The sequence below is a fragment of the Maylandia zebra genome, linkage group LG6 (assembly GCF_041146795.1).
Source record: "Maylandia zebra isolate NMK-2024a linkage group LG6, Mzebra_GT3a, whole genome shotgun sequence".
Lineage (NCBI taxonomy): Eukaryota > Metazoa > Chordata > Actinopteri > Cichliformes > Cichlidae > Maylandia > Maylandia zebra.
In genome coordinates this window covers 19,117,080-19,144,019 of record NC_135172.1, presented here as the reverse complement: position 1 = coordinate 19,144,019, position 26,940 = coordinate 19,117,080, and the positions used below count along the sequence as shown (strand labels likewise).

The window sequence follows — 26,940 nt, the reverse complement described above, 5'->3', positions numbered from 1 at the left end:
ATATGTGCTTAATGACTGACATAACAAGAGACTGGGCACATTGCTGTTACTGACATTGCTGGCCCGTGTTGCCTTGCGTGTCACTCTGCCACATCCAAATGTAAACTGAATGCCGGCAGGGGGCATATCTGAAAGTCGAAGGTGCTCATTTTGACCCTTCTGTCTGGCTTCTATTTATATGTCCGGATATGGCAAGCAGACACCGTGGAGGTATCAAATATTTGCAATACAGCAAATTAAACAGGCTCAAAGAGCTACCTGTGAGGCATCTTTCATTATGTCTGCCACTGACTGGAATTTTAGGGGAACGTGTTTATTCCTTCTCAAACATTATTTTCTCTCAGCTTCCCGTAATCTGGTGTATATGAAAAAATTAATGAGAAAGCTGTTCACATAACAACTGGCAACACTGATGTAAATTAGTTTTGTTTTTTTTTCTTCTATAAGAAATCCTAATCTTGATTTTATTAAATGGTAAAATAGGATTCATCTCTAATCTTGTTGAAGCACTGCAGAATTATTTCCTGACCTAATATTTAAAATCAAAATTGGGTGCTCTGACAAAACTGGCAGTGTTTTATCCGAAAAAGATCAAAAGTGAAGATGTTGGCGTGTTGTCTTCATTAAAACCCCTCTTCATAATTACGATATAGAGTCCCCTCTGATTTATTAGGCTGGTATTTTTAACAGCTTACCACTTTTTTTGATTCAGCCATAAATAAAACTGAATATCAATTCTTTTGTTAGCAGTAAACTATAAGGCCATGCACATATAACCTACTTCTCTTACACATGTCTTTAGGACTGCTTCCACTCTTTTCCAACATTCCTAAACATTTCTAGCAAACATTCCTAAACAGCACTTAGGCTTCAGCCCTCTTGCACTAATGGTCACTAACCTGGAAGTACTTTGGCCCATTTCACCATGCGTACCATCTGCTTTCCAGCCAGGCGGTTGAGACTGGATAGCAGGTGGTCAGTGGTGTCAGGCTGTGAGTTGTCATAGCCAGAGTACACTTCTTCGGGCTCAATCAGCTCCAACACGCTGCAGATGGAGGGCGGCAGAAAAGGTGTGACCACCCCAGGCCTGTGGGGCACCAGGGCATTGGCAGCACTGGCATTCAGCTCCTTCTCTGAGGACAGGTAGCCTCCAGCGCCACCTGTAGCAGTTTGGCCATCCTTAGAGCCCTGCAGGTCCTCGCTGACTCCCTTCAGCTTCAACTTCTTGGATTTCCGTGCTGCGGGGTACAAAAGAGCCTTTACTAACAGTGTTAATGGTGGTATTTTTTCTATTTATGTGTCTATCTATGGGTATAAATAATATGCAAATGCAACAAGATGTACTACTTAAGTCAAACATTTATGTCTGCTGTGCTGCTATCACATAAAAAGTATTTGTTCAAGTTCCTGTTTACTCACACAATCATATAGGTTTTTGGAAGGTAGTAAACATTAAGATGCAATACAATCACCTACACTGGACTGTAAACCAGCTAATTACTAGTTATAACATTATAAGTTGTCAATACTATCATATAAGTGTTATTCTAATTTCCTTTTAAAATCAAGGTTAGTCAGTAATTTAACAGAGCCTGCTTCTGCCGGAGCTTTCTTCTGGCTTAAACTGAGGTTTTCATTTCCACTGTCGCCAAGTTCTTGCTCATCTCATCTCGGGTCATCTGATTCTTGGCATTTTCTCTTTGTTCTCTTAAAACTCTAACATATTTTGGCACATAAGCCTTCATAACTTCTCTCCTCATGGAGCTTTTTAAACAACAGATATAAGCATGTTTAATTTTACCCCTTTCTGCCATGTCTAGGGTGTAAAGTCTCATAGTATATCAAAAATCAACCATTTGTGGGAGCACAGCTGGTAAATACTTACAACTGAAACTTAACTAGAGCCAATCAAAATGTGGGACGTTGTCTGACGAAGGACAGGGTATGAAAATTATGTGCGGTCCCACATAAGGTGGGACATCTGGCCATCCTACTGCTGGTATAAAAAGTTCCTGACAGGCACTCTTGCTATGCCAGTGTGACTTCTCTTCAGATACTCCAACTTCCTCCCAAAGCCAGGTTTGTTTTGTTAACTGGTAACTCTAAATTAACTGTAGGTGTGAATTTGAGCATGAACGCAATCTATCACAAGGCTGACATAAAAAGACAGCCTTTCACCCCGTGACAGGTGGCATAGGCTCCAGCCCAGCCCTCATGCTTTTGTTGCTATAACCACCTTATCTCCATGTATTGCGGTTTCATTGTGTATCATACATCACAGTTCTGATGACGAGCCTAATTGCATTGCCATTAGCCAGATAGACAATAATGATGGCTAGGATTAGCTTTCTGCGAACGCAGTTGTAATACCTTGAAATGTAACACTTTCCTTCTGGGGAAGTAATTCCCCCAGACCCTCGTAGTAAAGGCAGGTTTTTACCTTCCTTATTCTTTCTCCATTTTCATCCCTTAAGTATTAAAGTGTAACGTGTTTATAGAGATCAGTTGAGCCTGAATTTTGCTTTCTAATACTGTCTCATTGTCAGGATTTTAATTTTTAAAACAGAGCTTCTAACCAATAAAGGACATCTGACCAGTAACCATGTGATGTTAACTCCTTGGGCCATTTGTGTGACAATGTAAATATTACATGTGTGACAATCATGGTGACGATGTAGGATCAAGAGAACAAGACCCGAGTCACGCAGGACTAGAGACCAGTCTGCAACCATCTGTCAACCACCATTTGTGAGTGAAAAATTAGTATTTCCCAACAGGTTGTGAGCGGTTGCTGGAAGTTGTTGGCAAAAAAAAGTATAAAGTCCCAATCACACAGGCCTATAGAGTGGTCAATGACCCCCTGGCAACCACCTGTTGTTAGGAAAAAAGGTATTCCCCAAGATGTTGGCAAGGACTTGGCAAGGACTGTTGTGGTTGCTAGTACATTGCTGCGGTTGCTCAGCATTTTTCCTAATATTAAAGACAACCGTGGCAAAGTGCTAGCAACCAAAGCAATCAAAAAATAGTTTTTCATTGTAGGGCAAGGGTGGGGAACTCCAGGCCTCCTGGAGGTTTTAGATATGATCCTGGGTCAACACACCTGAATCAAATGATAAGTTCATCACCAGGCCTCTAGAGAACTTGGAGACATGCTGAGAAGGTAATTTAACCATTTAAATCAGCAGTGTTGCATCAAGGATGTATCTAAAACCTGCAGAACACTGGCCATTGAGGCCTGGAGTTTCCCAACCCCTGGTAGGACCTTCTCTGCAACCAATTTCACTTAGCCAGAGTGGGACAACTTCACCTACTTCCAAGGCGCATGGAAAAGATGACATGAAGACTTCAGCGACACTTAATGTATTTGCGAACAACTTTTTTGGGTGACCAATGCGTTTCGGCTTGTGGCCTGCATCAGGGTCTGGACTTAGCCAGGGCCACCAACTTCCAGGAACCTATACTTGTCAGTCCGGGGGATACATGTTTCCTTAGCAACCAATGATTGTATCACGTCCAATATGGCAGACAACTCTTGAGGAATGTGTGCATGATCTTGTGTGGGAAACCTAAATAGCAGCGTTTTATTTGCTCCAAAATGTCAGCGTCTTTACACACTTTCTTCATCGCTCCAGCTTAAACTAACACGCGAGTCTTTGTGATGATAATTGGAAACGGAAAGTACAGTAAAAGCCTTCTGTTTTCTTTTAGAACAAAAACCCTCACGCTGTTAAATTATTCCCTCAAATATAAATGAAGCATTTCAGTTCCACTGATCTCATCGTGCATTAGACAGCAATGCTTCACCACATAATTACAACATCCTTCCTCATCATTAGGGAACCAGACAAAAAAGTCTATCTATTTTTTAATTTCAACTTGCAAAATGCACCTTTTTTTCCCCTGCAGGAATTACTCTTTCATTATATATCATACTTCTCTAATCGCTCTGTCATAGATGTTAATCAACAGCTCCAAACATGCTCATAGATAACCCCACGAGCAATACCCGACAATGTGTCACGTGTAAATGTGCAGACACGCCGGTTTAACAGCAAACAAGTTTTAATGTAAGCATACATGGCTTGAAGGAAACAGCATCTTTTTGAGAGAATCAAGAGAGAGCTTCAAGGGTTGTGTGAAAAACAGGTCGTCCCTAATCAGCTCCCGCATCTGTTCTTTTTATATGTTTTAGCCAGAGTTGTTTTAACCCATAATAACTGACAGAACTGGTTTATTAGCATGTAAACTACATTAACTACATTTTAAAATCAACACCCCAGCAGGTTTTCTCTGACCAGGCAATGTCCTCACCTTTTGTACGGAGTCCATGTTTGCATCCCTGATAATAAGTATATTTGTGCAGCTTACGTGGTTTTTATTTTGCTTTTCGATATCTTACTTTATTCCGTCCTCACGATCAAATTTATCAGTGCATCACTGGAGCTGCACTACATTTACGACTCCGATGCTGATTCAAATCGGCAGCTCCGAGTGCGCTCACAGCTGGAGTTAAAAAGCGCCTTTAAGACTTTAAACCAGCTTCATAGTAGCCTTAATAACAGTAAAATGTTGGTTTCAGTAAAGCCGGCTAACCCAGAGTTCGATTTGCATCATGATGCCAGCCCCAGGTCTCTTGTAGCTGATGCTCTGCCAGCACCAGAAAAATGAAAAAGACTGCTGTCCTTTACGAAACATGAAATTGTTTTTCCTTAATGTTAGCTTTCAGGCAAACTTCACTAAAACGTTTTTAAATGCAGCAGCTTTCTTTACTGGTCATCACAACAGAATTGGGGACAAACAGCTGAGGCCTCACTGGTAACCTTAAGTTCATTTTTGAGTCACGGTTATGTGATGTCTTTCAACACCTCAGCACTACAGAACGATGATATGTATATTCCAAACTATGTATGCTTAAGGTGACAATTGTTTGCTTTTAAACTGATGTCTTGCTATACTCGCATGCGATAACATTGCTGGTTTTACAACTGTTGCCTGTGGTGAGGCCTGAGGTGCATTATCAGAGGGTAACCATAACTATAACATCTGACTGGAGTCAGACACTGTAACCGTTTTGTTTCTTGTAGTTTTATGTGCTCTGGTCTGATCTCATCTGTGTCTAAATTTTACATGACAGATTCAATAAACTCGAGTAATGTACTTAAACCTAGAAATTTGTGTCTATTGTCTTGTTGTGCTACATTTCATCAGACACCAACACAGCTGCTTCTGACATATTAGAACACACCTTCATCCTTGCACCCACCTATCTACTCCTATTAGCCGGTGAGGTTGCTTATTACTGACACGTTCGCCTCTTCTCAGTGCATAAAAAATGTGTTTGCTTTCAGATAATATGTAAAAATAAAACAGTCAGCTTTTGCATTTCTTATCACAATTATAACTGTTTTTTGTTACAGCACACAGATTTTTCTTATCAGTGCATGCAGTGTAATATTTACAGACACCATTGTAAACTATTGAGTGTTTACAATATTCCAATTCATATCAAGCCTCTTTCTTTTACTCAGACTACTAATTACATGGAGAAAAGGATATTGTTTGCTAACGTTAGCAGCTAACGCTCCACCTTTTTTTTGATTCCTGAGTTCACTTGCTAGACGTAACTGCATGCTGTTACTTCAAGCTAGTTTTCCTGGCTGCCTATTGTTCTTAGCAATAACGAGTTCTCTTTCAAAGCTGTTTTTACCAGTAACATATAAGGCACACGCAGACATACCCAAAAACAGTATAAAACACGGTTCTAGCTTCCGGTTGGAAAAGTGAGCGCCTTCAACCTGCACTTTACCCGAAGCCCACCACATGGCGATAGTTGTGATTTCAAAGAGCCTTCCCGTACTATAGTTCACTGTAAGAAAATAGCTTTCTGACTTGACCTCTGTAAACATTTTTCTGCTCATTCTGGGTTCATGCTGAATGAAATATTACATCTATTTTGTAAATCCAGGTCATACTATGTTTCAAAAAGAGGATTTGCCACAATAAGCTCATTTGCTTGTGATTAACAAGCCATTAGCCAATTAACAACTGGTTTTACAGAAAGACCCGCCTCTCCTCACCACTGTCTGTTTTTTTCTTCTTTTTATTCCAAACCAAGACGAGGACGGTGAAATTGCTAATCTCGGGGCATCAATCGAGACTATAAAAATCAATGCTGTCTACAACGACACCTCACAAAACTGTTGGGGTTACCACAGCAGGTAGTTCCCCTATGTTTCATTTGACAGATTTTTTTCCCTCTTCCTGACTCCTTCCTGATTTCTGTCTCATCCTGGGATCAAACCAGAGCTTCACTTGTTGCCAAATGTATAAACCACTGTTGAGCTACATAAAGCTGTTGCTACTCTTTAGCTAATAAATAAATGTCTATAAGCTAAATTTTCAGTGGTATTACAGGTTTGTTTTAACGATAATAAATATTACATATTTGATACAGTTACCAAATTTGCTACTTCTTTGTGCTCTCCACTCTCACTAGGTTGGTGTAATTTGCATGAGCTGCTTTAAATTCATGTAGCTAGTCCATTACTTTTTTCTTAAAGTTCTTTAAAATGATGCTAATTTGTTGTTTTTTATAGTTGCTTTCTACATATTTGCACTTACTGTAGCTGTGGGCTGAACTGACTAACTCGGTGGTGCCTGTACGATAGAGCATGATTAAGGGGTTATCCATCTGTGGTCTGATTTATCTGCTCGAATCACTGCAACTCATCCTTCACTCATGATTCTGATAATGTTGCTTCTGGTCAACTCTGCCTCTTTCACACGGAGATGCTCCAAGTTAAAAGAATCAGCCGATAACTAGCTTAATGTTGCCAGGACAACCAGTGGTAGCCAAAGTGAAGGCAGATGACTTCCAGATCGAACATGCGTCATGGTACAGATCCCATGTCTCTTGTAAATGATGCTATAGCGGCAGTAGGAAAAAATATTCATAAAAGGGAATACTTACACTTTACACAGCATGAAATAATATTATCATATTTGTTGGCTGGAAGGCAAACTTCACAAAACAAATAAACAAAAATAAAATTCTGATATTGAAAGAGCATTACAAAAATATGTCTATTATTAAGTTTTGGGAACATGTCAGCTTTCTTTACTGGTCTTCACAGCATACAGTAATTAGGTATAAACAGCTGAAGTCTCTTTCAATGGATTACGCTGCTGCTACTCAGAAATACACTTGCTGGCAACCTTAAGTTTTATTTATTTGTGACTCATGGTCATACGATGCTTTTCAACACCTCGTAGAAATACTGAAAGAAGAGAGCGAAGAGAGTGTTCAAGCTGTTCAAACTACTTCAAGCTATGAGTGCTGATACATGTGGCTAATTACTGGAGGGTATCTGTAATCAGACTACTTTTTTGGTGCCATTTTCCAGTCCCATGTGTGCTGAACTCGCTGTGCTGAAGGGCAGTGTTTAATGTGACTAACACTTTATAATACTGTGGCTTCTATCTCACTCTGGTATTCTGCTTTAAAATCCAGCTTCACCCCTGCATCCACCTATAGACTTATTATCCTCGTATACCCGGTTCTTCACAGACAGTGAACATTGTGTCTGCTCTCAGACCGTTATAATACACACCAAAACAAAGTGGGCTCTGTTCCTATAATACACTAGCAACTCACTATTACATCCATTTCATATTGTTTTGTTGCCTGAAATATATAGAGGCAAATTAAATTGTCTGTGGAAAAGTAAGCTTCCAGAAGTTTATAGGACAGAAAATGGATCTTAAAATCCTTTTCCGAAATTGATTTTTCTAATCAGCGTCTGTTTATGTGAGTTTTGTTATACTGTGAGTTGGTTGGCCGGCTTGCTGGATAAACTTTGTCCCAAATATTGGATGTACCTCTTCAAATCATAGGCCTTATAACAAAATAGGTCTCACTCTCATTTAAAACGTTTGGCATTTCACTCTTATTCTGAGGAGTTCAATTCAAGTGGCCATTCTTATGGTGTAATTCTGAAGGTTAACATTTTTATACCATCAAAAGTTATCGTATTATAAAAATCCCTTTTAAAAAAAAGAGTATAATAAGAGCTAGAATTTCTTTTACATGGCTTCAGTAGTAGTTGGTGAATATTCAATTGTTTAGTAAACCTAAAACTATTTATCCTATTTTTAAGGTGCTTTTTACAATATCCAATATGCCTTTATGCATATATTTCATTGTTTATCTAGTAAATTGCTAAAATCCTAAAATGTGTCTGTACAATTTTAAGCAGAGTATTTTTTTTATGTGTTTACATTTGTGGTGAAATTCACTTCCCTTTGGGAGCGTAGAATTGGAAACCATTTGTAATTTCAATCTCTCTAATGGAGTGAAAATCTATCAAGTGTGCTTTTAGCTTTGCGCGTTCCACTGTGACCCTGAATTGGAATATGCCTGTGGCAAAAAAAATGAATACATTTCACTTAAAAGAATAAATAAATAAATAAAACACAAATTTTCCCCGCTAACATACAGTGTCATACTTCCTTATAACACAATGCTGCAACTTGTCTGCAGGCTTCTTTTTTTTTTAGCTTGTACTGTATATAGTATTGTTGAGCTACACCTGCTGTAGATGCATTATGCATATTATATTCAGACACATAATATAAACACAAACATCCTCTGACTCAGCATCCCAGGGCCTCTTGTGACTATATACGGATCTACATTTATAATTTCCATGAAGCAAACAGAGGCTGACTTAAATGCCACATCTGAGACAAGTGACCGGGCAAATGTGTAATGAGGATGTGACTCCTTACCTCCTAGGTTCATCCCAGCCTGGAGACACTTCCGTACACGACACGCTGGACAGTTTTTCCTTCGGATCTTGTCAATGATGCAGTCGTTTCTCCCAGCGCACAGGTAGTTATGCTGACCTACAGGGAGACAAGACCCTGTCAGTTTGATGATGACAATCCTGAAGCTTGACACAGAATAATAGTGATATTTTCAAAGTTTTGGAGAAAACAGGTTTTTTTTGTCTGTTTTTGTTTTTTCTTAGAAGAAAAAAAAAGTGAAGCAGGAGATAGAAGCCGCTTACTTATAGAGGTAGGATAATAGTTCTGAACATTTTCCAGGAAATATACAACCAATTACATGAATGGCAGGAAATGTTTCATTGTAATGTCAGATCTCTGTGAGCCACTGTAATGTAGGTCATCAAGGTAAGCTGTAAAAAGAATGTGTGGCAATATCGGTTTTCACGACTGTGAAAATGATTAAAATTGTGATTATTCCGCTCTCACCTATGACTAATAGTGCATTAGACAGTAAATAGCATGAGAGTTTTTAGAATTCGCCGGAGCCAGGACTCTGACTGCAGCTAGACTATTCCTGACAGTGATGCTAACATGGCGAGAATCCCTCCTGCCTCCTGCCTAGCCCTGAGCTAAACCCAATGATCTCCCATTTCAGAGAGCTTCCTTCCGCTCCACTAGCTCTTCACTGTACAGCTCCGCTCTCCTCCTCCACTCTTCTCCTTCGCTACGCCTGCGTCTCCATCCCTCCTTTTCCACACGTCCGCCAGCCTCAGAGCGCCATACGCCCACACACAGACAGGCTCATGCACATGCACACATACAGTCATTCACTCTCACTATCTCACATGCGCACACATGCACATACAGCCAAAGCTGCTCCACTTGGCAATTTCAAAAAATAAAATAAATAAATAATGCAAATCTTGTATCTGATTCCACAAAGAAATAAACACACACACACACATACACAGGGACTGAAATCACAACCCAACCCGGGTGGAGTGGTACAGTGTGCCATTGTGACCCTAATGACCTAAGTATAAGGCTTAGCTCCCTCAGGGCTTATGTTAAAACTGTGTGTCCCTCCCACAAACACATACATGGTTGCGCGCATGCAAATGCTTGCATGTCTGTGCATATTGCTCCGTATTTTCCCTTGCACGTTTGTTGTCAGTTGTTTGTTTCTCTCAAAGTACGCAAAATTTCTGTCGTGGATTGCAATGCTTTTAGTACGGGAGCTCGCCGTGTGGTGTTCACATGCAGTTTATCTCCAGCGACAATGCTACTGTGCATTGCATTTTGTTGCACCTACAGTACAGTATCTGTATTTGTGTGTAGGACTGAGTAGAAGTTGTTTTCTGAGCTAGCGGGAGTAGTGCGCAGTGTGTCTGTCTGGCTGCTGCCAAAAGCCAAGGAACCGAGCTGCAGGAGGAGAGGCAGCAGCTGTAGCCCCACCACTATTTCTGGCTAAATCACATGACCGTTACATAAGCCCATTTTTCTTGCTCTAAAAAACAGTAAACTGCGACACAGGATACACAACGCAGCCATCCCATTCCCTGCACCCCCCCCCATCCTCATCCACACACACACACACACACACACACACACATGTTTACAGTATACACAATCACACATTTGCGCCTCTTTAGGCCAGACCGAAAGGCAGTTCCGAAACTCTGGAGTCCTCGTGTCAACTGTTTGGCTCATTCCTGTGAATCTTGTTAATAATTGTTAGAGTGAAACACACTTTAAGAGCCAGCCAAAGTCGCAGTCCGATGGTGGATACGTGTGCAACTTTGTGTGTGAGTTTGTGTGTAGGTGTGTGTGTGTCAAGCATGAGAATTTATTTATGCACACTGTGCATGCGCTCACATATACTCGCGCAACATGTTTATCTTTTAAATTACCTCTTGATTCGTGCAGAATGAAGAGGAAACTCCCATAATAAAAACTGAGAAATATTAAATATTTAGAAAATACGAATGTAAGGACCAATGCATTACTAGGAAATTCTTCTAAGAAGGAAATTTTCTTTCCAATTGACCTACAGCACTCTGGCCACTCAGGAAGCTACAGTTCGGCTGCTCTCGAAAGCGAAAATCAGCTTCAGGCCTTTGCTAAAATACAACCTTTAACCTGACATATTTAAATAGCCAATAAACACAAGTGGTCAGACCCCTGTTTGTGACAATAACCTCACAAATACAGATGCAGACGCACATGGATAACGGCACCGAAGAACACTTGCCAGTGGACGCACACTTCTTCACTGGGTACCGTTGCTGTGGACTTAACTAAAGAACGCAATCGTGGACGACAGTAATTTAATTATTGACCAGCAAAGCATTTGGCCAATTCTGTGATCACGGTTCATTGGTGTTTATGCAACCTATCATTACACAGATACCAAAATAGCAAACACAAAAAAAAAACGAACAAAAAAAACAGAGATGTAATTGTTGTCACCAGTGAGCCAGCAGTATGCAAATCACTGCCTTGCAATGGCATCGCTACTCCGCTTCTTTGGACAGCACACAAACAGCTGTGTTGGATGAGGCTTTACACAATTAGGTTTGTGCTCTTATTTAAAACTACTAAATCTATGATGCCAAGTGGTCCCAGCTTTTAGGCATTTTTTTCTTGCAATATAACTATGTGAAAACTTTCTGTCATCTAAAGCATGTTTTGAAAATAATTCTCTGCAAATTGATAAGTATCCTGATCGCCTCTGCAAAGGATGAAGACATTTTTGCATAATTGTGGTGGTATACCTATTTTTAATGAAGAGAGCGGCATATCTGCAGCAGCACTTTCTAACGTAACGCCACTCCCTTAGTGCTGTATCTTTAAAAAGAAAAAAAGAAAAAACAATTACCAGTGAAGACAGTGATAAAGCCCATCAGATTGGCGGCCCTTATTTGGTTGAGCACAAAAGGTGTAACCAACATTGAAGTCACAGAACAAAGGTATCACCAGGGAGTAGGAAGAGATGGAGGTCAGATTATATCCGCTGGGGAGACATGCAGGTCAGCCTAGGCCAGAGGAACTGATGGCATGGAGGAAGTAGTGCGAGTTATATCATCACACAAGCACCAAAACATATGGTGTAGTTGTTAGTGCCACAACAGGCTTTATAGGACAGTAGACAGTGTTATGTATGTTGTTTTTATTGCTAAAATGAGGCATTAAATAGAACATAGTGAACAACCACTTAAACAAGAATATAATATGTCTGCAGTGCAAGATGTTGTTCAAGTGCACAATTTTAATATAAAAAATAATTTGTAGCCCTCATGTATTGTTTATGTATATGAATATTCCTAAAAGAATGCATAATTTAACAGTATTTAATAGTGTAATAAGATATCCCTTCTAATATCATTACAGGTCTATTTGCAATCGGGGCGACACACATGCTTAGAGTAAGTCATTTTTACCCCGAGCCGTACACCTGAATTTCTTTCCTCTTGTGCCTCCGGTTGTGTCTTTGCTATGCAGTTTCTGATTAAAGGATGTGTGATGTGGGGAAGGTGAGATCGGGACAACACTGACTCCAGCCGTCGTTACATGAGCTCCTTCACACACAACCTGAAGCATTCACCGAGGAGGCACTGCAGGGAGGCCTTTCTCCCTCCCCCCCGAGCCTGAGCTGAGCAACGGGATTGGACAGCAGAGCTGTCAATCCAAGCAGAAACCGGGCAAGACGTGTCCTCAGACGACCTCTTCCTCTGAGGAGGCAAGGAAGAATGAGTTTTTCAGATTGACACGAGCGCCACGGAAACCACGGCCCAGTCGGATTTTTAGAGCTGAATGAGGGCGTAACAAGGTTGAGTAATTTCTCGTGTATCACGTAAACCCAAAGTTAAAAAAAGAAAAAGAAAGAGGAACAGTAAGAGCAGCTAGTGAGCTCCAAGCATGACCTGGTATTATTACGAGGAGCAGACATGCCAAGCCACTGATGACATGTGAATAATAAGTTGGCGCTGAACGCTTCAAATGTGCGCCACATGGAGCCGTTTATTGAGTGCAGCTGTCTTGTATCAACAAACTTGTCTTTAGAGGAGTGAAAGCAGGAAAGAAGCACATATGAATGCATTCAGCTATTTCCACATTTCATTAGCAGCGATGGCACATATTTACAAAGCGCTGTTATGTCAGAGGGTTGTTTTCTGCAGCGCAGGACTAATCCATAACCTGAAGAGTTAACTGCAAGACATTTACTGCAGGTTTGCATGACAGTTTAGTCAATAACATAAGTACAGCTGCCTTGTGAGCTTCATAAGTCATTCTATATTTATTTATCGGACAATTAACATGCCAGATGTAACGGTAAACACAGTAAATGTCTAACAATAGCTGCCATTCTCTAAAAGATAAACTGGATTATTTGTAGTAATTGCTTATCTATGTACTGATAATATTGGTGTCACAGCACTGTGTGAGAACGTAGTTACTAAATACTACTGAGATGGGGTTTTTTTATTTTTTTTTTTATGTGTTGCACTTTGTAGACAGTTTCTACAGGCTAAATGCCAACATTATTTCAGCCTTTTAGCCAGAATAATCCAGAGTACAGTAGTTTTAATAATGCAGTTTTCCCACAGACTGAGATACTTTTTGTGTATTATTAAAAATTAAGATCCCGTGGACAGACTCCAACCTTATTGGCTTTGACTGCAGCAACCAACCATATAGTCTCTGTTCTGCTCTGCAGTGCTGACACATGAACTATCTTTCCACCTTTGTCAGGTTCAAGTTAAACTGGCCCGAGGCTCACAATGAATCTCTGCAGCACATCTTATTTGTAGAAGAAGGGCTGTCATTGCCAACTGCAGTCCAAGACAGCAGGACAAGAAACAGCCAAATGATAGAAACAGCTAAATGAAATCGAGGTTTCTCACAAGGCGTCATACGCACATTGCTCTAGAGTTGTCTGCCATATTGGAAGTGATACAACCACTGGTTGCTAGGGAAAGATGTTTTCCCCGACTGGTTAGTCAGAAATTGCTGTTTCTTGCTTCGTGAAATCGGATGCAAAGAAGTTACTGCACCAAAAAAACAAAACAAAAAAAACCCCCCTAACTAAAACAAACTTTTAGCAGTTGATTTGGTTCCTAGCAGGTTGCCACGGTTGCTTGTAGTTCTTCACATTGGTCTGCAAATAGTGCATTTTGGGAAAGTGTGATGCGAACAATCCAGAAGTGGAGAAAGTTTACCTTCAAAGTAAAAGTTGTGCCTTGTGAAATATGTTAATTGAAAGAGAACCTTCCACATTTCTGGTTTGTGTCACACTTTTCTGTTTCATTAAAACTACAGCTGAAGTAATATACCAGTGACCGAAACAACCACAACTAGGCTTCATGTGTTTGTCATATGGTTGCAGACCAGTCTCTAGGCCTGTGTGACAAACCTTTTCCCTTGGTTTTACATTGTCACCATGATTTATGTCATCAGTGGTATCCTGTTGTTAAAAGGACAAAAATGATGCTGAGTGAATGGTGCTAATGCAGCTGGGTGGCTAATCCAAAGTGAAAGCAAAATGTGTAGTTTGAGCTTAATTCACAGTACTGTATACCACAGTGTTTAAATATCATTTTGCTTATCAGTCATTGTGTTGGGTAGTTCTAATCTATGAATGGCAGCAGCAGCAGGTACTCTAATAAGTTGTTGTTGCTGCCCTCTGTATTCTAAAAGGACGTTTTGCCACCAGCAGCCAGCAGGGAGTTATTTTGGACTATCTAAATGAATAGTGATATAGCTGTAATGTCAACAGCCAATTCAACAAGTTTAAAAAAATGATTATTTTTTCCTCCCGCAGGTTATAATTGCTCCACATAAGCACAAATACACGGCATTGTGATTTAATTAACGGCTCAACCCCGACTGCCAACACAGCATCTCGTGGCACTTTGATGCCTCATCCCACCAAAGAGCTTGAACAAATGTCCTGCTAACTCACACTACTAACACAGTAAGTCAAGACAAATGATAAGAGCACTTATCTACATCTGTACTACGAATAGAAACGTTTGCCCCCACACGGTACAAAGTGTCGTAAACTTCAACTTTTAATGTAGCAACTTGATTGGCTTATATGTTTCCCAGTAATCAGCAAAATGCCCGCTTTGGCGTGATGGACTTCTCCCACTGATTGCTATTGGGGATTATGTAAGTGCCATGTGTTTCTCATGCAGTGCCTCTGATATACATTTATCCCGTGAGCGTTAGCAATTAGAGCAATTAATGTTAATATATAATAATAAATACATTTTAATAAATCATATTAATGCATACTGTATGTTGTGAGGTAAGAATGAACCGAGGGCTGTTTTTTTTTTTTCTTCGGCAAACTGGGAGCCAGAGAGTTCTCAACACCTAATTTAATATTAATATATATTTCACAGGCTCATGGTTCTAAACTTTATAGTGTACAGTTGGCAGCACCTTCTGGTAGATATGACAACATTAAGTGGAATGAATATTAGTCCTCTTGAGGAGAACTGTAAGTGAACAGATTTGGACAGTGAAGGGCCCATGTGGCCAATAGATATTCCAAACAGATGGTCTAAATGTAAATCTAAAACGTAGACTTCAAAAGGATAACCGTGCTGAGGCCCAGTGATGTTAAAAAAGAGAAGAAAAGCTACCTAGCAATGACCTATATGACTCGAGTAAAGAGAAAACCAGACTCTTCACAATCACAGAATATCATCTGATTTGTTGATGGCTTCAGAATGCTAGCTCTGTAGTAAGGGCTGTGAGCCAGTTAGTCGTCTAATGAGCTACAGCCGACCGAAAACTTGTGTCCCCCGAGGCAGGCCGTGCCAAAAGAAATTAAGCATGGGCTGGATTATTCCCCTTGTACAGATGCCCACTCTCTGCAGTCTTCTTTTATATCTCCCATGCCAAGTCTAAGTTTTTAACTTTGAGAGAAAAGAGGAGGAGAAGGAGGAGGAAATACTGGGAGAGGGGCGGAGTGAAACGTCTCCTCACGTCCTGACTTACACCTCTCCGGCACTCGCTGCTGACACATCATTTTCCATCCCTCTCCATGTTACTTACTCCCAGCTCCTCCTCTCTTTATCTCGATCTGCGTCTGACTTTTTCTTTGTCCTTCCTCCCCCTCCTCCCTCGCTGTATCCGTTTCACCGTCCTCTATCTCTCCTCCCTTTGCAAAATCCTTCTCTCACTATTTTCATCCTTTGCTTCGCTCTCCATCCACCTCAGCAGCGGCAGCAGTAGCTATTGAGGGGGGTCAAGTAAGGTAAAAGCTCACATGTCTCATGCAAACTTGATGACATAACACCACTCTAGGGGTTGCTTTCATAGTTTGCACAGTTGCCTTTTTTCTTTTTTTGGTTGTGCAGAATCAAGAGGAAATCCCCCCCCCCCCCCCGAGAAATACTGAATATTGAGAAAATATGAATGTAAGGATCACCGTGTTAAATTTGAAAGGCATTATGCAATCACTGAAGCCTTTTCTGTGTTTTTATAAGAGCAAAAAATACGGTTTTAGCACCGTAATTACAAAGAGAAGTGAGCACTTTCCGGTGCCTCACCTGACTAGCGCTCCCGCACAAAATCCGATCTTGAGTGTCTGCCGCCGGCGTTGTGCCAGACAGGCTTGAAGCAAGAACAACGGCACGTCTGATTCGATAACCCCAGACACATAATCTGGTTTTAGGTCTCTACGTAATGACGGTGTGTAAATATCATCAAATTAAGGCATGATTTGATTGGGAATGAATGCAATTCCTTCAATGGTCAGGAAAACACCTAGAGGGCCTGACGGCTGGCTGGCTAGCAGCCTTGTTTGCTCCTGTTTTTCCCCCCCCCCGCCTTCACTGGGTCTGTAAAAGTGTGTTTTGCATTCAAACACTCATCTAAATGAGTTAGGCCAAAGCCTCAGGCAACAGGCACAACATGAAAAGCACATTATGACTGGTGCTGATTTTCCCCAAGCTAAATATAACATAAAGGGCTGCTGCTGGAGACTAACCTACTGAATTGCTTTTTTCTTCCCCGATGACTCACTCTATAAATGTAATGCCTAATTTTGGTCATTTTAATGATATTTTAGGAATAAATAAACAGATGGTCTAGTGAGATTAAACAGTAGTTTGTTGCATAGATGCAACAGTATGGTGGAAATTTTAAAAAGCAACTATGGGTAATAATTCTTGCAAAGTACAGTGTGCTGAATGTGTGGAAAGAGCAACTTGCCACCATGTCCTTGTTTAAGTGAGCTCTTTAAAATGTTGTTGTTACATCTGAAAATGACTTATACCATTTTTCTCATTAACATTTTCCCCAGCTCCTACCTAACATAAGAGGCACATTACAACGTGAGATTAAAGTCATCCGTCTTTTTACCTGGATAAATCACCGTGGTAACTTGTGCTGGACACATAACCTGGCAGGGTTATGCAGTTAGTGGGGTTAGGTTAGTTGTTGACTCTAAATTGCTTATAGGTGTGAATGTGAGTGCAAATGGTCGTCTGTCTCGCTCTGTTAGCCCTGCGACTGTCCAGGGTGTACCCGCCTCTCGTACTGTGAAAGCTAGGATAGGCTTCAGCTCGCCCCACGAAACCCTGAATTGGATAAGCGGAGGAGAATGAATGGATGGGGTGGCTGTCGCTCAGGAGGTATAGGAGGTCATCTTCTAATCGGAATGTTGGCGGTTCAATCCATGACTGCTCCAGTCTACATGTCAAAGTACCCAAGTTGCTCTGAATGTGAGTGAACATTAGATAAAAGCACTTCAGCATAGAAAACAAGCTGGTGTGAATAGGTGTGAATGGCTGAATGCACTTTTCTGGTCTAATTTCCATCTTATTTGTTGTGTGTTGCATTTTACTGTTATATTTTGTGTACCTTACAGAATTTGTTGAATTTTAATTTCACCACTTTGTCACCACCATTTAACAGTATCTCTGATTGCAGTAGGCGACACTCATAAGGATAGTCTTGCGTAGAAGAAGAGTCACATGATGCGTGAAACAGAAAGCACGGCTTAACAAAGAAAGATGGTTACCATCGATGTCATACCTATTATTTCAGACTGGGTTTGAAGTTTTGTTAGTGTCCTTCATAGCATATCACTCTGGTATAAGATCCTCCAAATAAGCAGAATATTGGCCAATAAGTCTGAGAGTTGTAATTGTCAGTTAAAGCGATTCTCTTCATTTATCTGATATTGAGTGAAATAATTAATTAGAAATTCCTGCAACGTAATAGAACAGTATTAATGTGTCTTTTCTTTTTTTCCTGTATAAAAAATATGAGAGTCCAAAGCACAGCAACGAAAAGAGGCAAACGGAACTAGCGTCTGAGGCTACGTTCACACTGCAGGTCTTAATGCTCAATTCCGATTTTTGGATCAAATCCGATTCTTTTTTTGTCTGCTTGTTCACACTACAAATAAAATGCGACAGCAAACGCGCTCTAGTGTGAACCCTCAATGCGCAAAAGAAGACGTCACACACAACACGCTCTGTTTAGACCCAGAGCAAACAGTATTGTTTGACTGATGGCCCTTAATATAAAGACTTCAGATTTTACGTTTCCCAATTTTTGCTTTAAGTTATTTTGTTATTTACATAATAATGTAAATAACCTAATAATGATCCTTATTTCTGTTTTAGAGAGGAGCGGTGCTTCAAAGGACAGTTGCAGTAGAATTTCTAGAACATCAATTAAGAAACACATTCGCCAATTTGAAAACACATAAGGCTGCATATGCTGCAGATACAAAAACACTGACGTCAACTAATCATCAATGTTGTTCCAAAAGAGCAATCAAAAGATAATGGCTCCATACCTAGATTCAGCCAATTACTTGTTCATTATTTTTTGTGTTGCCACAAATGCGGTTATTGTGTACTTGGCTTGTACCAATCTCTCTGTTTGCCTGTTTCCTGTACTCGCTGTGTGTTTCTTATGCTGCATACTGTGTGTGCTATCAACTGGTCGATATGTTTCTTGATTTGCTTGCTGTTTTACTTATTATCTTGTCAGAGAGGTGGTAATGTTTTCTTGCACTCCCTTGTGTTTGCTTAATCTGCAGGGTTTTAAGCTCAAGCCAGTGACATCTCATCTAAACGTGGGACGATGCCATACCTTCCACAGCTCTTTTGAAGAAGACCTTGCAGCTTCCGCATGTTACGACTCCGTAGTGACAACCTGATGCCTCATCTCCACAAACCAGGCACACTTTGGCCGTCGAGGACGGTTGTCTCAGTGGCGAGCTGAAAGGACACACATAAGAGTTCTTCAGACGAGGCATAAATTAACAAGGAATACTCAAAAGTCAACAATAAAACCAGGGCTGACTGTCCCCTTCCCATCTGCATTACGGCATGATGCGCACTGTGAAACATTCTTGGGTTTTTACAACCCACTGACAGTAGCAGCACAATGTGGCTAGCCATAAAAATGTCTGCCAACCGGGAGAGGAGGGCTTTACGCTCCTCGGATTTATGGTTTCTCCAAGCTTACCAGGATGACACTGAAAGAATTATAGAGGAGATTATTTAAATTCAATAAGCAGAGAGAAACAGAGCAGGGTGTCAAATTTAAGTGGGATCCAAAACACCTCTTCTCTGGCATGAAACCGGACTGGAAAAAGAGTTCAGAGGTGGACTAAAATGTCAAAAACCACGGTGGAACAAAAGCCCTACTGTGTTATAGGTAAAACTATATATCGAGTTCAAGGCCAAAGATCGCAGGTGTGATTCAGCACTGACGTGTGCTGTACTGTAAATAGCATGACGTGTTGAATTTACTCGAAACAACGCAACAAACAGGCAAGACAACACGAGTGATGAGTCTGCTGATCTAAGGCGTTGTTTACTCTGGCATCATTTACTTCTTTTACCACTGACTGATTCCTGCCATTACAGGCTCATTAAATCGCAGGATAAACAGTATGTTCTTACTAATGCGCTGTTAAATGGGAGAATTAGTTAAGACTTGCAGTTTACCCACTCCTGAAAATGAGACCATGAGGGTCATGGCGAGGAGTGTCACTGGTAAAACCTGATGTGTGCTGTCAGTTTCCACCTGAAGAAAGATCATTATTTTTATATAATGTTTCTGTCTGCCAAGCCTAAATGTGGACCATTCCAGGAAGATGTTGGATAAAAGATCGAGAATCGAGACGGTAGAAGCTAATTAGTGATTCTAAATTGGATGTAACTTTTTAAAAAAAATAAGTTTACATCTGTAAATACTGATGGACTGATTCACGAGGTGGCGTTCTAGACCCAAATCTCTTCTGATAGAAGAAACATTTCCATAAATCTGATATATATCGTCACCACGGGCAACTGTGTATTATCAATGAAGTAACACTAACATTTTTTCCCATCATTTAGTCTCATTTAAAAACCCTATCCAGTTCGCAAAAGACCACAAACTATATTTTCAAACAAAAAAAAAAGTCCTGTCTTATATATGTATTGAATTCACAGTATTTTAATATAAAATTTCAATCTAATGAGTTTTAGGTGTTGCTCTTTGTTCTGCAGATTTGATAGTTTGAGTAAAACTGGAACGGGTCTACATTAATCAGCTGTCTTGTAGTAACCACTAGCACAGCTGTACTATAGAGTGAACCGGTTAACATTTACGTTCTACGTGCACAAAAGTTTTTGTCACGTCTAGACACAGCAGAAAAAAAAAATCAGGACATTCACTATAACCTTTAACAAAACGTTTCCCTTCATGCTCAAACACACACAAAGAACACAATATGTAGATTGGTACAAATAGAGAACACCTTGTATCAAAACATTGAAAGTGGCCTCAGCTTCCCCTTCTTTTCTGTGCTAATTACCTCTCTTCCATCTCAATCAATAAGATGCAAGGTGATTGTCTGGTTAACATTCTCCGTACATCCTTCATCAAACCAGCTGCCAAGCGCTCTCTTTCTCTCTCTCCCCCCTCCCCTTTTCTCTGTCTCTTTCCCAGTCTCTTTCTCTCATGCACACGCATTTCCTCCAGGGGACGAGCTGGAAAGGGGTACAGCAACAGCACACTCAGATACAATCAGGACCACTGATCTAATTCCCTCTTGTCCATCTACACACACATTCAATTTGTTAGGACGCTTAGAGGAGTCTCTGGTGAGGTGTTTGTCTGACTTGATCTTTCTGGCAGCGGGCCTCACGGTTTCAGCTTAATGTGAGTGCAAGTGTGCGTGCACAAATCGAATACGTATCAAGATGTGTTTCCAGCATGTTTATATGCAGAATATTCCCCCCATACATTGGCCTTTTCACACCATCACCAAACTGCATTAAGGGGAAGACAATCCAATCCAAGAAAAACAGCCCCGGAAAGTTTCACGGCCAAGAGCAACACGAGGAGCAGATGAGAGGTCTCTCTAAAGTATGCCTCTAATATCGAGTCAGTGGTCAACCTTTTAATAGTGCCGCACATTAAAGCCTTGTCGCTGCGTGCCAGCCTGCCTGCCTGCTGGTCCACCAACAAGGTGACTTCCCCTCCCTCAGAGAAGTATATAGGTCATTTGCTCTCTCTGCTTATGAAACCAGAGCAGACAGGCCAGGCTGCAGTGACTGTGCACCAACGTCTGCCAGTAGCCCAGAACCAAAAACGAGCAGCCAGACATTCCCAAATCAGCCGCTTTTAGCAGCCTACAGTTTACACGTGCAGCATATACAAAGAATATTAGCAATTTTGTAACAATTTTTTATAAGCTTACAGTAAATGCAATTATGGCCCCTAGCTGAAACCAAAATGGGGATATAGTGGTTATATTTTGTGTGTCTATCTTTGACTACTGGGCCACAAGAACACAACAAATGAATGAATTTCCTTTTTTTTGGCCTGCCAATTTAGTGGCTTGAAATATTAAGTGGTCACAGTTTATGTCTGCTTTGATGAAACTTGAATGATGATGTGCAACTTGGTGAAATGTCTTGTTAAAGCTAGATGTCTAAAATGTTAATTCCCACAGCCTCGTGTCACATTTCATCTTGAATGAAGACAAAAAAAACTGAGTCAGAAAGCAGAGTTAATGGTGACTTAGTACAGATGTTCTTTTTTTGGGAGGGTAGCCCTAATAATAGTTCTAAAACAATGCACAGGATGATTGTTTCTGCAGAAACTTCTGCAGGCAACTGCTGTGAACCGGGAACGGGGCCTTTTTCTTTTCTTTTCTTGACCCCTGTCTTCTCTATTTCTGGGTACAGTCTCAGACTAACTCAATGGGACTGACTGCACAGATCAAAGGTCTCATTCTTCGCTCCAGTTGCTTTTTTTCCCCTTCTAACTGAAACCCCAGGGCAGCAGTTTCATTGTTTTCAGTGTCCTTTCATCTTAAAAGATAACACACAAAGCTAACAACTGATTTAGTTGCTGTGTATTTCCCATGAGGGCCCAGATGAGTACGAGTACACAATGCCCGATTCTTCCCACCAAAATGTACAAACAGAAATGTGTGTCTTCTACTTGCTCTTGCTCCCTCCTTATCAGACCAACGTGCTGCTTGGGGAAGATATTAATGAAAAAGCCAAAAATGAAAAGAAGCATGTTATCTTGAAGGCTGAGAAAAGCCCACTGCGCCCACCAAACTGTGTGAAGACCAAACCACAGGACAGATGTTGCTCAAATTGGCCTCGTGTTTTTTTTGTGGGGTTTTTTTTTTACGAGTAATTCGGATGTCACACTGAGAGCATTCTTCAAATGGTTCAAATATCTCCACCCTCTCTCAGCTGCAGCAGGAATGCTCAGTCATTAAGAGCTACAGCCAGGAAGGATGGTCATTTTAGCCACAGATTTATCAGAACCCGGAAAACTGATAATGACTGCAGTCACTCACAGCTGGTCTCTCTTTTTTTTAATCAAGGAGTCTTCTTTGGCCCTAGTGCAAATCCTCCGATAGCCATAAAAAAAGGTCAATACAGGTCACAACAAAGGGGCAGCAATCATTTGACTAAGGCATAACAAAAACAATTAGTTGCTATAGAAACCACGCCGTTGAAGAAAACTAACGAACGAGGGAGACATATAGAGGAAGTCCAGTTATTCTGGCTTTATCAAGATAACATCATTATGGGTGAATAACTGGGCACGAAACGGCTTTATGATGGACGGCAGCGAGGCTTCGTGGTTAGAAATGAACCCTGTGACCCGCATGCTGTAAGTACATTAGCATGACAGCGTCAGTAAACAAGCGAGTGAACCACAGACAGGGCACTGTTATACAGAGAAACAATGTCCTCATCACGCATGTTACACCGCCTGTCGCACACAAACACACGCGTGTGTGCTGAACTGTGTTTACACCGCTGTACAGCCGGCCGCCTACTGTAAAGATAAACGCACTGACTCGCTCATTCTAGAGGCTGATTAAGTGCCACGGCCTCCCTGAACCTGCCCTTCATGAAAGAGAAGCATCCTTGACTCTGGAAAGAGAAAAAAGGGAAAAGAAAAAACAGCTTCCACGGTACAGTACCTCTCTACAGTCTGGCCTACAATATTTATGTAATACACACCCTGGCATGCTGAAAAACCTTAAGCTAGACCAGTTCAAAGAATATTTATGTAACGCATAACTTGGCATGTTGGGAAAGGTAAAGGTAGATTAGTTAGAAAGAGGACGAAATGGCTTACATAACCATGAGCAGACAGTATAAACATTAGGCTGACACCCACTCGCCGCCTCTCAAAGGGAGAGAGGTCTTATGGGTAGTGTTAATGAGCCACAAGGGATTTATTTTTCCTGGTGAAGGTGACCCTGGCATTGGGCAGAGAGTACCTGAGCATACAGAAATATGAGATTTCCTCTTTGCTAGGCTTGTGTTACACATGTGTTAAGGTTACAGTATAATCTACTCTGACTGCTGCTTTTGGTTAAGAAAGAGGAATCAGCCTTAAGATGTTTAGCACACCTGTGAATGTTTATTGCCTTTACTTTTTTCTTGTTACATTACAATTGACAAAGAGTCAAACTACAGGGCTTATGTGAGTATAGCAACAGCAAATAATATGTATTATGTCAGCCGTGTTTGCATTCCTCATGTTAAACCCAAAGCTGTCATGTTGTCTCGCCTCCATGGATTATTCCCGCAAACTTTAGGTGACCTTACCCATGACAGCGAAATCACATTTATCTTCCTTTTAGAAATCCACTGTTTTGACTGTAAACAAAGGCGTAGAAATGCACACACGCACGCAGACACGCCGCCCTCTTAAGGCGTTCACACCGCCTTGGTCGACGGGAGGTTACAGACGACGCTATCGTTCTGATCTACACAGTATCCAGTTTGGACTCAACATGTCTGAAGCTGTACCTGTTTTCAAATTCCATAAACAACTTACAAACATCACAGGCGCTTTTTTTGGCCCAACTTTAACCTTTTCTTTAGCGTGCAGCTGCAGCTGAAGGGCCCAGAGGCTTTGTTTTTACACAAGCAGTGGGTACCTTTAGAGCAGCGGGAGGATAACTCACCGGGTTTAGAGTGGCCGGAGCCGTTGAGCATTTCAACCTCATCTTAATTCCTCACCGTCACCCGCATTGAATGAAATTAATCACCTGAGATATTTTGGCTAAGTGGTAAAGCATGCGGGCATGAATCTCAGAAAGATGTGGCAGGCTGTTATTATCTGGTGAGGAGGATTATCATGGCTGGAAACTCCTGTAATTCGTGCCTGCTGAGGACAGAGAGGGACTGATCGCATGCATCCAGTATAAAATTAGACACTGGGAAGCCAGCGGATGCCCAAAACTTCATTCATGCTTTTTATGTTGCACCTTTTATTTTAGGTATCCAAATTTCTGAGTACTTCTCCTGAACCAAAAGCTCAGGCTTCAGGCTACTCTGATCTTGCCACACATTTCTTTATATGGTGATCTTCTTGTATTCATAATTCAAAGTTGTATTATAAGCAATTAAATTATCCCAGCATGCAAATAACTGTCGGTGTGTGGTGCTACCATACGTTTGTTTGGTGACAACAGGAGAAAAAAAACAAACAAAAACATTTTACTAGCTACATTACCTTTCATGTTTTAGGATAGGAGATGACATTTAAGCACATTTTCCACACTTACACCTATTTACAGCACAGGGCAAATATTTCGTGCATCAGGTAGCGAATGTTTTGTTTACCGAGCTGAGATGTGCTGCTGTCGTCTTTGTTACTGTGAATATTTGTGCTGCTCACTCAGATCAGGCTTGAACGTTTATGGGTGGGTTTGAGAAGTTGCCAGTTTCCACTCAAGTAAGTGAAAATATATTACTTGGTTGCAGGGCTTAGCGCTGTCGCCTCACAGCAGCGAGGTCCTGGGTTCAAATCCGCCAGCTGGCCGGGGCCTTTCTGCGTGGAGCTTGCAAGTTCTTCCCTGTGCTTGCGTGGATTTCCTCCGGTGACTCCGGCTTCCTCCCACAGTCCAAAGGCATGCGTTTTAGGTTAAATGTTCACTCTGAATTGGCCGTGAGTGTTGAATGGTGGTCTTTCTCTGCATGTTAGATAGACTGGCAACTTATCCAGGCTATAATCTGCCTTTTGCACTATGACAGCTGGAATAGGCTGCAGCCCTCCCACAAGCCTGAACCGGACAAGCGGTTAAGAAGATGGATGGATAGCTGCATAGTGTTTTTTTTTAAGAACCTTCACACCAACCAAAGGATGAGTTAGCGTTCACGGGGTTAAGGTGCTGCCCCTTGGCTGGCTTCCTGAAGTTGACCAATCAGAATAAAGCTGACCTTTAGAAACGATGGCCTAAGGAGCCCTAATATTGCCTCTTTCCAGGCAGAGGCTCAACTCAGGAGCTGCATAACAGGCAGAATGAGTTAAATAATCTTTTCTCTCTTTTCCACTCTCCTCTCACCCAGACTGGTTGAGGCAGATGGAGAGCCTTCCTGAGCTTGGTTTGCTCTGCGGTTTATTTCTGTTAAGATTTTTGTCGCCAAGCGCTTACTTGAGGGAATTTTTTTCTCTGTATCGCAAGATCACTTTACATTACGTTAAAAAATGTATTTAAATACACTGAATAGGTAAGGACTTTTTTAAGAATAAACTGTGAATCATTTTATAATATGCAAAACAACTCACTTTCTACTGCTCACCTTCACACGATAGCAACCCTGAGGTATATACATCATCCAATATTAAGTCTCGTTGTATTTGTATTCATATTATGTCACTATATTTATGTTATCGAAGTCTTTTTATGTGCCATGTGAGGGAGTATTGCTTAATTTCATAATTTCATTATGCTTGCATAATGAAAATAAAGAGTCTTGAACTGAATCATGCAAAGCCACAATTGTGGAGTCCCAGAATAAAAAAACGAGCGTGATATGTTACGCTTAAAGTCTTTGTGAGCCTTGGTGAGCTGCTAATGAATATTCGTGTGCATGCTTTCCATACTTTTCAAACTCTACATTAAAAGTTTAGTGTAGCTGTGATAAATTTCATCTTTACATAATGCTACACGAAAACTAGACAGTTCCTATAGAGTTCAAGGGGTCAGCACACCCACTCATTCATTTGACCACACGCAGTCCACCGAGTTCATGGGGTAATGTGCAAAGCTTGAACCAGGCCAAAGAGATCCAGGACTGCAAGAAACTTAATTTAGATGCATCTTGCATCCCCTGCCTTAGAAATGATGTATACGGACAACGGATGAGCAGAAGTTTGGGTGCAAGTCCCACATCTTAAAAACTTTCTCCACTTGGAGTGTTCTTTTTCAGACTTGAGTGGACTCGCCTTCAGAAACCTGTAAAATGTATTTTTCAATAACCCCGCAACAGAAAAAAAGGCAACAGCTTTTACTATGCTGAATTCATTCAAACAAAACAATCCTACTACTCATTTGCTGAGCTCTGCAGCAGCTTTGGCAAACCACCTCCTCGAGTCCCGCAGCATTGTCTTTAAAGCACTGGAGAGCTTAAGTTCCTCACGTGCTCCTCACACCAATCTGTTGCTGCTTCGCTAATTTTCTGTTTTTGAGCTGCCAGTTTTCAAAGCTGCTCTGGACTGGAATCGGAAAACAGCCACAAAACAGCTGGGAACACAATTCGGCTGACATGTTGAGAAACTTCATTGTTGGGCATCAGGTTGACTTCCAGATATGGGAAATTGAGAAACAATGCAAACAAGGGGCCAGTGATAAAC

General features: G+C 41.1%; 1 protein-coding gene across 2 annotated transcripts in view; it reads right to left on the bottom strand.

The window, feature by feature from the left end:
- nr3c2 (nuclear receptor subfamily 3, group C, member 2) overlaps positions 1-26,940 on the bottom strand; it is an 87,870-nt gene that overhangs the window by 17,789 nt on the left and 43,141 nt on the right. For both annotated transcript variants that reach the window (XM_004549322.3, XM_004549323.3), the window contains 3 exons: positions 18,910-19,037; positions 8,788-8,904; positions 900-1,238 (listed from right to left, as the gene is read on the bottom strand). In XM_004549322.3, coding sequence (XP_004549379.1) covers positions 900-1,238; positions 8,788-8,904; positions 18,910-19,037 — 584 coding nt within the window. The remainder of the gene's footprint in view (positions 1-899; positions 1,239-8,787; positions 8,905-18,909; positions 19,038-26,940) is intronic.